Below are 10,489 nucleotides of genomic sequence, written 5' to 3'. Positions count from 1 at the left end.
ATCGTGAGGACAGTATCACACGTCATTATATAATGTTTTCAAACCAAAGGAAAGTATTGACAAGGACTGTATACACCTGAAATGATAAATTGGAGTTCATATATTGTTATAACTGTTCCATATGTTCCGCTCTGTAATACTAAATAATAATGTAATAATGCCTTATTGTACTTTTTAATGTATTGTGGTGATGGGCTCCAGGATATATTTACTCTCTCTGGAGACACTTTTACCCACAGTGACGTACAGTGCATTAAAAGTGCATTAAAAGATAATCTAGAATTTTCTATGCATGCGTGTTCTATGGGTTCGAACCCATGACCTTTTGCAGTGCTAACACAATGCTCTACCAATGAACTATACAGGAGCTTCTTGAGGGTATTCATAAATTTATTGTTAAATTGTTGTGCCATTACTTCAGTGAGAGCTGTGAGGGAGAACCATTAGTAATATACACGGAGTGCCTATTAAATATTATGTGGAGTAATCTGAGAGCTGTCTGAACAGAGAGACTCGAGGGAAGTTTGTGGTTAAAATTTTACACCCTCAGGCTTTTATAGAAGCTACCGCAATCAGTTCAGAATCTTAAACAGCAATCCAGCAGATGTTTAAAGGGGGATTGGAGACATTTCAAATGAAAATGGCTGCTGCCATACAACCACAAAAAGCCTTTAAGAATATCCGCACATGTCACATGAGTCTACAGCTGGTCTGAAAATTCGATAGTCCCAAAGCAGACTCAAACCATTGTGTCAAGACAGGCTGATCAGATAAACATACATAACAAAGCAATGTTTATAGCGAGCGACACAGAAAACAGTGTTTACTTTTTATGGCGCGTGCTGCACATTGTTTTGACTGTCTGCGTCAATTTTAAGAATCATACAAATTAATATTGTCCTTGGCTGAAATCTGTAGCTATTGATTGCTGGTTTGACAATTTCCCCAAAAGCAGATTAATGGCTATTGTCATATATTTTCCTCTAATAAAATTCTGCCATAATCAGTGTGTAGTCCTGCAGTGTGGCTTCTCTTATGACAACATATGACGTAAGACTACAGACGAGTATCTAATTTAATGAGTGTTTCCTGTCATAAAGTTGGACATTAATGATATCTAAGATCCCACAGTGGTAAGACATGGCTTATAGCTGAGATCATGTTTGTTCTGTCTGACAAGTAACAATAATAAGGAAAATTAAAAAGCATATGGGTTTATGAGGTAGTCAGCCTATGGATTACTTACAATTGTCTCTTTGAAATAAACTGTGAAAACTGTTTTTTAAATCAATTTATTTCAGTCAGTTTTGGTGCCCTGAAAAGGGTGTTAATAAGCAAACTGTTATTTACAAATTTCCGGTGTATTGTCAAGATAAGGTTCAAAGTGCAGCAAATTCAACTAAACATTTGCTAGAATGCTTGCTGTTTGATTTTAAGTTGCTGTTACTGTAAGTTTTTGTACTTTTATTCGAACTTTTCCTTCTCACATCACAGTATTCAAGGTCCAAGTCTGACCCATGTTACATCTCACTGATCAAGGCCAGTAGTATCATTTATTTCTGACTGCGTTTGTGCTGTGATGTACAGTCTCTTGACATTTAAAGCACGGTTGAGTGAATGGGTGATAATCCAATGTTGTCAGAATCACCAGAGCAAGTGATTGATATACTGTATATAAATTTTCCTTGACACACACACACACACACATACACACACATACAAACATGTTCCAGAAAGACCAGATGAAAAAATAATGCACTAGATTGAAAGACCAGTCAGAAGGAAAACATGAGCGGCTACAATAGTATTAAGCTGTTAAAGGTGGAGTATGTATCAGTGATGCGCGGGTCAATGTATAAGCAATCCGCACCCGACCGACGTTTTCAACTAACCCGCCTGCAACTCGGACCGCAAAAAATAAATAAATAGTGTAACCGACCCCTGCCCGCATTTAGTACAGATTAGTAATTGTTTAAAATAGTTAACTGGCATCTTTATTTCAAACATCCCGACCGACCACGACCCGAATATCATTAAAAATATTCTTGGATGACTCGTAACCGTGGGTGACCGAAGGTACCCGCTCAATTCGGATCAACCTGCGCATCACTGGTACGTATTATTGATATCTAGGTTGAACTTGGTACCGAGTCTAATTTTTAAAATATTGGAGAGTTTTCCCCTGCCTCACCTCCTTGCAGTATGCATGGTACACACCAAAAGATAATTGGGCAGAATTTTGGCTGATTTTTCCCCATACAACAATCCTAGGTAAAGTCCTGATCATCTTATTGGTTGAACCGATTATCTTTTTTGATTATCTTATCTGATTTTCCTGTGGTGCACAGTGTGGTATCTGAATCTGCTAGGAAGCACGTTGGAGGCGCCCCCGATGCAAATTGGAAATATTCAACATGTTAAATATTTATGATCAGAAATCCTGTTGTGTGGGGGGAACCACGAGGACAAACGCGTATCCATGCTGTAGATCATAGATGGGCAACTTCAGTCCTGGAGGGCCGGTGTCCTGCAGAGTTTAGCTCCGATTTGCCTCAGCACACCTGCCTAAAAGTTTCTAGTATGCCTAGTAAGACCTTAATTAGCTGCTTCAGGTGTGTTTTATTATGGTTGGAGGAGCTAAACTCTGCAGGACACCGGCTCTCCAGGAACGAAGTTGCCCATCCTTGCTGTAGATGAAACAAAACGATACGATACTCAATCAGAAAGCGACCTGATGAAAGACAAAGTAAAAAGCAGTCAACAGTATTAATGATTTCTTTATGCCCGTCATCCGTCATGTTTGTTTACTGTGAAGTCACATTTGACCATGTCCAGTGTTCTCTGTCAACACTCGGAAATCAACACACTATAGGAACAAAACTGTTTTTAGCATGTTTCTGGTCTCTCACATTTTGAAAATCTGATATGATTTTAAAAAATCTTTTAGTGTGGCCCTAGCTTTAGACTGACCCAGCTTTAGCTTTATACCCAACGCTCACATTGCCAGGTACCTGCAGGAGTGCAACTGACAATGAGAAAGCATCGATCCTTACACTGTAAGCTTTTTTAAGTATTACGGTAGTGATATGCAAAACAATGCAACTGAAATAAAACGGCAATAAAGAAATAAAGAACCAAACCACTGGGCCAAATAAACACTGGATTGCCAATGTGGAAAGGTCAATGCTTCATAATTAAAACAGTGCATAAGCATTAACAAACATGATACATGCAACAAATGTGTCTGAATTGAATTTAATCTGTATGTGCCTCAGTAGTAAACTACTGCGTGTGACAGGCACACAATCTTGATTTAAATTTAGAAATTTGTAGTCAGAATGAATACTGACATTTGCAATACCTAAGTTGAGGTGTCTCATTTGCCAGATAAAATGTTATATGCACTGAATATGACTTTGGATAAAATTGTCTTTTAGATGCATTAATATTGTCCCAAAATACATAGCTTCTGGAAGGATGTTAAGGGTATTTTGGAAGATCTATTAAAATTGAACATTTCTTTTGACTCCCAAACGTTTTTACTGGATATCTTCCCAGACAATCTTTCTCAAGATCAAGCGTTTCTTCTCCATCTTTTCTTAATGATGGCAAGGAAAATGATAACGATATGTTGGTAAAAGCCTGAGCCACCTACCATTGCGCAATGGACACAAAAGATAAGAGAAGTTTATTTAATGGAACGGCTAACAGCACATGTGCAATTAAAAACCCCAGCCTTTGAAAGAAGATGGGATCCAGTTATTGACTTTCTGAAATAGGACATAAGCCTTTGCATTAAATTGTATATGTTTTCTGATTGTATATAATGTATGAAGCCCAGTCTCAGGACAATGTTCATGCTTTGTTTTTGTTTGTCTTTTTTTCCCTCTTTTTCCCCTTTCTTTTGTGTGTATTCACAATAAAGAAAAAAAATCATTAATATAAATATAAACAGATCTAATGTAAAGAACTGCATGTGTTGGAAGTTTACATTGTAAGGTGTGGATGCAGACTTAATATAAAAAAAATGGATAGACAATAGATAGACAATGTTCATTAGATGATTTTCTCCTATGTTTGAGCATAGGACGGAATGGTAGATTCAACGTTATGATGTTTTGAGCAATCCAGTTCTTTATACGGTAGATCAGTGCAACGCACGCATGCACGCATGCACACGCAGTTTATAGAGAGTATGATGAATACAGTACTGTGCATCACAAAGCCCATATAGAGGATGTCATAACATACAATATAGCAGCACAGCCTTGGTCACATTAAATTACTCACAATAACACATTATTGTATTTTTAACATGGTGGCTTTGATAGACCTCAGAATTCTGTGTGTTGTGTTGATAAGTAAGCCGCCTTTTATCATACTTAAAGGTATCTTACTATATTTGTTTGGAATGTGGTGGTCTAAAGTGAGTCACCCGCTCATTTAATTTAGCTAAAGGTGGGGTCATACCCTTTAGATATGAACTAAACAGGAATGATAATAATTTTTAGGATGAGTGTCACATTCATTCACATTAAGCCTTTTCTGTGGCACTATGGATTAACTTTTCTCATATAGAAAGGAAGCATGAGACAAAATAATAAGACACCAAAGTCCCAGAATCTGAAAATAACATTTTATATAATCATTAAATGCAGCAATGCATTTTAAATGAAAGGCTTCTATTAGTGATATTGATGGAATGAAAGAAATCTCCATCAGCAGCATTCATATTGAAATAATGATCATTATAATGAGTGCTGTATACACACAGTCATTAAGAGGGAATTCCAGTCATTTTAAACCCATTATTTATGTGCCATGTAAAAGGACTTAAAGACATTTTTTTTTGCTTATGCCCCATAAATATTTGAAGGCTATATAATAAAAGTATGGGCCTATCATTATGAATAATTTTCATGCAGTTAATGTAAAGGCAGTCTCATTATTAATATCTGGAAGGTAGATCTCTACACTTTTAAAAAATTCCGTAGAAATTGCAGCTGAGTTGCCGGTAACTTACCATAGATTTAAATGTATGTTATTTACTGGCAACATTTTGTTCAAAGTTAAATGAACATTAAACATTTACAAGTCTTTGTCTTTATAGAGTAAAACTAAAAAAACAGCATCAAGCAAAACATTCTGGGAAACAAAATCTGAAGCAAAAAACAGAAAAAGGTTGATGATGATTTCTGGTTCCCAGAATGCTTTGCATGAGGCAGTTATTGTATAGTTTTATTCTGTAAAGATAAAGACTTGTTAATATTTAAAATTTATTTAACTTTGAACAAACTCTTGCCAGTAAATAACATAAATTTAAATCTACGGTAAATTACCGGCAACCCAGCTGCGATAACTTTGAAATTTCTACGGAATTTTTTTACAGTGTATTTCTAGATTTCTTGTGAGGAATGCCATTATAGGACAATTTAAAAAAATTTTATTCAAGGCAAAACCACAGTGAATTCCTATATCATTACAGCTACCTAAATCTACTAACAACTCAGTTACATAAAAACCTGTTATAGTTTTCCCTTTTTAGTTAAATTGCAATTTATGATGTTCAATCTAGCTCTGCAAAGTCCCAAGCATGTTGGTGAGGTTTAGTGAAGCAAGTCTGTTTGTTTGAGAGAAGAGTGGCAGATAAGATTAGGTATGAATTTCTAATTACTTTTGCAATCAAGACTCTGAAGTGTTGTTAATAACACTATTTGCATATCACAAATAATATGTAATTAAATAGAATGAAAGATGAAGACCAACGTCTATATGTGGAATAACTATCTTTTGCCTATTTTACGTTCATTTATTTCTCTTTTTGCTATTTCTTCAGTAGGCTGTGAATGCAAGATGAAGGCCGTTCCTACAGTAAGCCTTACGTCTCTTTTCTGGTACTGCCCACTTTTCCTGAGCGCAGCAATCACTCACCCAGCTGTCGTCTTGCCAATGAGTGTAAATGAAAGAGAGGCTTGAATGTACTGAGCAGGGCTTAATGATCCAGGACAGTGACCCATTCCCGGATTTTCCCACCTTACGCAAAACAGTGCTTTCGGAAGTAAACCAACCCATGACATTTTATATACTGGAAAATGTAATTAATCACCAGTAAATCAAAAGACATGCTTACTGGCTAACAGTAAAGCCTGTGTAAGGTTTATCCAGATTGGGCAATGTTGCTTGTAAATTACTGATAATAAAATGTATTATAGGGAACTTGTCAACATAGGATGAAATTTATATAACCATGAAATGTAGGTTATGTTAAAGTGAGAGTTCACCCAAGATGAAAATTCTGTCATCATTACCTCACCCTCATGTTGCTACAAACCTGTATGTCTTGGTTCTGATTAACACAAAGGAAGATATTTTGAGAAATGTTTGCAACCAAACCGTTCATGGACCCCAGGAAAAATAGCCTACTATGGAAGTGAATGGGGTATTTTCTCAAAATATTTTCCTTTGCATCAGAACAAACACATTTATGCAGGTTTGTAACAACCTGAGAGTGAGTAAATCCTGACAGAATTTTCATTTTTGGGTGAACTACCCCTTTAAGTCAGCAGCTCCCTTCTTCTTTTTATATTGTCAAAAAGAGAATTCAAGATAATTCAGACATTTATAAACATTACCTTTATTTTTATTGCCAATCACATCATAATCAATAAACAAGACAATAATAATAATAAAAAAATATATATAATATATATAGCGCTTTTCACAATTTTGTATTGTTGTAAAGCAGCTTTACAGCAAATACATCACTACACTACAGGCAGTAGAGGGATAAGGAAAACATAAGCTTATGAAATGAAAACGTACAGGTCGTATAAAATATAATATTGTAAAAATATAACAATGTCGTATGAAAATGTATTTAACAAAAAAGAGAATAAAGGACGTAACATTCCTTTATTATAAACAATATTTAAGAAAATGAAACGTTAAAGTCGGCTTTATTTTATTGGCGGAGCACACGCTAGGGGGCGGGACATGCGAGATTTCGTTTTTGAAGCGTAATCGACCATTGGATACTTGTTTAAATCCCCCCGGTCTGATTGGTAAGTGGTTCGGCACTGTCGACCAATCGCTGCCGAGCGGAAGGATTTGAAATTCGTGGCGTGCTCATCATAATAAGCATTTGGTTTTGTGACTTACCGCTGTCGTCCATGAGAAAGGTGGGTCAGTTTTCTGTATTTAATCCTACGAAACAAAAACAAATACATAAAAACGTAGAAATGAATAAGTCTGTGTTGTATGTGCACGTGTTACGCACGATGCATTTGTTTTTTAACAATGTTACAAAAGACTTTAATCCAAAATGCAAGCACAGCAAGGTCTCGCTGTTTGAATGAATGTGGGAAAATCGTTTTCTGTGTTTCCTAAGGTAAAATGATGAGCAACATTGAGCCAGGTGAGCTTCAGTGTACCGTGGCAGTGGAACGCTTGAATGCAGCGGGTCAAGCAATCAAACGACAGCACATCCGCAAAGCCACTGTCATTTTAGGCCGTAACGAGTTTCAGGAAATCGTTATGCGTGTCCACGACGGCAAAGCTCCTCAAAACTTCATGCTGCGTGATTTCCAGCTTTTTACACGCTTTGCGAAGGACGGTAAATGTACGGTTAAATTTGCACCGGAGAACACGCAGGTTCTGATCTCGGACTGTCCGCCAGATCGTTTGAAGATGTTCTTGAAGACACTCAGCATCAAACACCAGGCATCCCAAAGCAGCAAGCCTATGAGTGATAGAGCTAAAATACGAGCTGGTCTTCCTCGCGCCTTTGAGACCATCAGTCCTCTCCAGCTGAAGGATGTACAGAAAGCAAACGAACTGAGGAGTAAAGTGAATGCCCCAGTCCAACTCAAAGGACCTGCAGAAAGATCCGTCAATAGAATCCTTGGTGAAAGGCAACAAGTAAAAAGGCCCAGACCTGATTGTGATTCTAGTCCGGTATGTTTATGCTTATGTATACATCTTTTATGCACTGTGACTGCCCCTCAAGTTTTGTCCATAATGTCACCACATATACATGTACAATATATATGCATATACAGTATATTTCTACCTCGTGCACATAAATAATACATCTTGTTTTTAATTTTTGTAGGTTAAAGCACTTCACCCCAATAAAAAGCCTGCCTTGGTTCTACCTGTGGCACAAAAGCTAAGCAGAGAACAAACTGCAGTTCTGAATGCAGTCTTGGGTGGCAAGAATGTGTTTTTCACAGGCAGTGCAGGTAATGAATGTAATCCTCTTTTGTTTTTTCATAGTGACATGAATATGTCATTTTTGGGTCATTTAACCTTTTGTTACTGTTATATAATTTTGAACCAAATAAAAATGTATTTTAGGTACAGGAAAGTCTTTCCTGCTGAAGAGAATTGTGGGCTCTCTGCCTCCCAAAAGCACTTATGCAACAGCGAGTACTGGTGTAGCAGCTTGCCACATTGGAGGGACCACACTGCACAATTTTGCAGGTTAGAAAAAATTTTGTGTTGATTTGTCCATCAGCTATAATGCAATCCTTACCCCATATGGATTTCCTGATTTCTTATCCGATTTTGGAATGGGTCAGTAGAGATCAAATGGTTTCGTTATTGTTTGTATACAAATGCAATCCTTTGTTATATACATGCCACAAAATGGCTCGTCATACATAATTGATGATGCTGATGAACCTATTGAAAAGGCATGTCGTATCACTTGAAATCAACAAAGGAAAATGAAACCTCTTGTCATTTATTGCCAATGTACATTTTATCAGTGGCGGCCGATGACTTCTCTTCCGAGGGACGAAAAATTAAAAATGTGTTCTGAGTGTCGTGTGTAGCTCGTCATGTGTTCTGTGCATCATGTGAACCAATGTGCATCATGCGTTGTGTCAAAATACGTGCCTGCGGCACACACGTCGAAAGGTGAGATGCTCATGTTCACAAAATATTCCCACGGCACTAATTTAACACTAAACTCTGATTACACATGAAATTAAGCGTGTATCTCTTATCACAAACCTCTTCGAAGTGCCTGCAGCGGGCATGTATTTTAACATGACATGTGATGCACATAGGTTCACATTTTGACATGACAAGCCACACATATAATGGATTAAATGCATGTTTTCACAAGCTTCGCATTGTGTGCCCTCAAAAAATAAGGCTGGCACTTCATTTCATTAGCACAATGTTACTTTGTTTAACATGTAACATCAACATGTTTCTCAAATCCATATAAAGGGTTTTGTATTAGACTGAATCAATAATTTTTGTCTGTTTTTATCAGGTATTGGTTCTGGCTCTGCATCTCTTGAACAGTGTCTTGAACTTGCGCAACGTCCTGGAGTGTTGCAGCACTGGACAACTTGTAAACATCTCATTATTGATGAGATTTCAATGGTTGAGGCTGAGTTCTTTGACAAACTGGAAGCTATAGCCAGGTACAGAACATTTGGGAACCTCAAGAGAAGGTTTGATAAACATTGTCATTGGTTTTGCTTTCAGTTCACCAGCTGATCCACTTGAAATTCTATTAAAAGATAACGTATGTATGACCTAATATTATAGTAGAGTTATAAATATTGCATCAGATATTTTTGTATTATTTAGTAATTCCATTTATTCTTGATTAGCATTTGTCCCTGATCTGCATTTGTCCTTGAGAATTATTACCTTATGAATGTGCTCTGTCGTAATCATATTTGATTGTGGTTTTGTTCAAAACCCAAATAGCCAGATTTTCGTTTTTACTAGAAAGTAGCTTTAATGTACTTTTATTAGAAAGTGTTGATCTATTGTTTGTAGATCCATCAGAAGATCAACTGAGCCCTTTGGAGGGATTCAACTGATAGTGTGTGGAGACTTTCTTCAACTTCCACCTGTAACAAAAGGGAAGGACAAACCTAATTTTTGTTTTCAGGTATGACTGTAACCACTGTGTCCCTGATTAATGCATAGTTCTTAGGAAGCTGTAATGTCTCAAAATTTGAGTAAGATATAAAATGATGTTTTCAGTGTGTGTTATGAAATTACATAGTTTGGCTTTGCAGTTGGCATTGTTTTTGCAGTGTAGTTTTAAGGTTATAGGAGTTAAGATAAATAGTTGATTTAACCCACAGTCTAGAAGCTGGAGGAAGTGTATCCATATGAACATGGAGCTGACCGAGGTGCGCAGACAAACAGACAAGACCTTCATCTCTCTCCTGCAGGCTGTGAGAGTGGGCAGGTACTAAGATTTCGCCACAATCACTGTTGAGTCCTATGAATCATTGGCTCAGAGTCTTTTATTGGGTTATTGTCCTTGTGCTTCAGAGCATAATGATCCAAAATTTCTCTTGTTGGTTTATGTTTATTTTTAAGTTTTATTGTGTTGGAACAAGAGCTGAAGTGTTCCCATGTTGGAAGCACTGAATACGAACTAAGGAAGATTATTATCCTGTATTTCATAGAAAGATTAAATTATAGAAAGTCACCCTCCACAGTTTTTGATGAA

The 10,489-nt window shown here is 36.9% G+C and overlaps 1 protein-coding gene across 1 annotated transcript in view; it reads left to right on the top strand.

Annotated features, from left to right (window-relative positions):
* The first annotated feature begins 7,099 nt into the window (after nt 1-7,099).
* pif1 (PIF1 5'-to-3' DNA helicase homolog (S. cerevisiae)) overlaps nt 7,100-10,489 on the top strand; it is a 6,420-nt gene continuing 3,030 nt past the window's right edge. Inside the window, exons 1-7 of the mRNA XM_065275375.1 lie at nt 7,100-7,178; nt 7,388-7,953; nt 8,111-8,240; nt 8,356-8,481; nt 9,284-9,437; nt 9,802-9,916; nt 10,116-10,222. Coding sequence (XP_065131447.1) covers nt 7,393-7,953; nt 8,111-8,240; nt 8,356-8,481; nt 9,284-9,437; nt 9,802-9,916; nt 10,116-10,222 — 1,193 coding nt within the window. The 5' untranslated portion in view covers nt 7,100-7,178; nt 7,388-7,392. The remainder of the gene's footprint in view (nt 7,179-7,387; nt 7,954-8,110; nt 8,241-8,355; nt 8,482-9,283; nt 9,438-9,801; nt 9,917-10,115; nt 10,223-10,489) is intronic.

This window comes from Paramisgurnus dabryanus, chromosome 6 (assembly GCF_030506205.2).
Source record: "Paramisgurnus dabryanus chromosome 6, PD_genome_1.1, whole genome shotgun sequence".
Classification (NCBI taxonomy): domain Eukaryota; kingdom Metazoa; phylum Chordata; class Actinopteri; order Cypriniformes; family Cobitidae; genus Paramisgurnus; species Paramisgurnus dabryanus.
The sequence above is the reverse complement of the archived record's forward strand: the minus strand, read 5'-3'. Positions and strand labels throughout refer to the sequence as shown.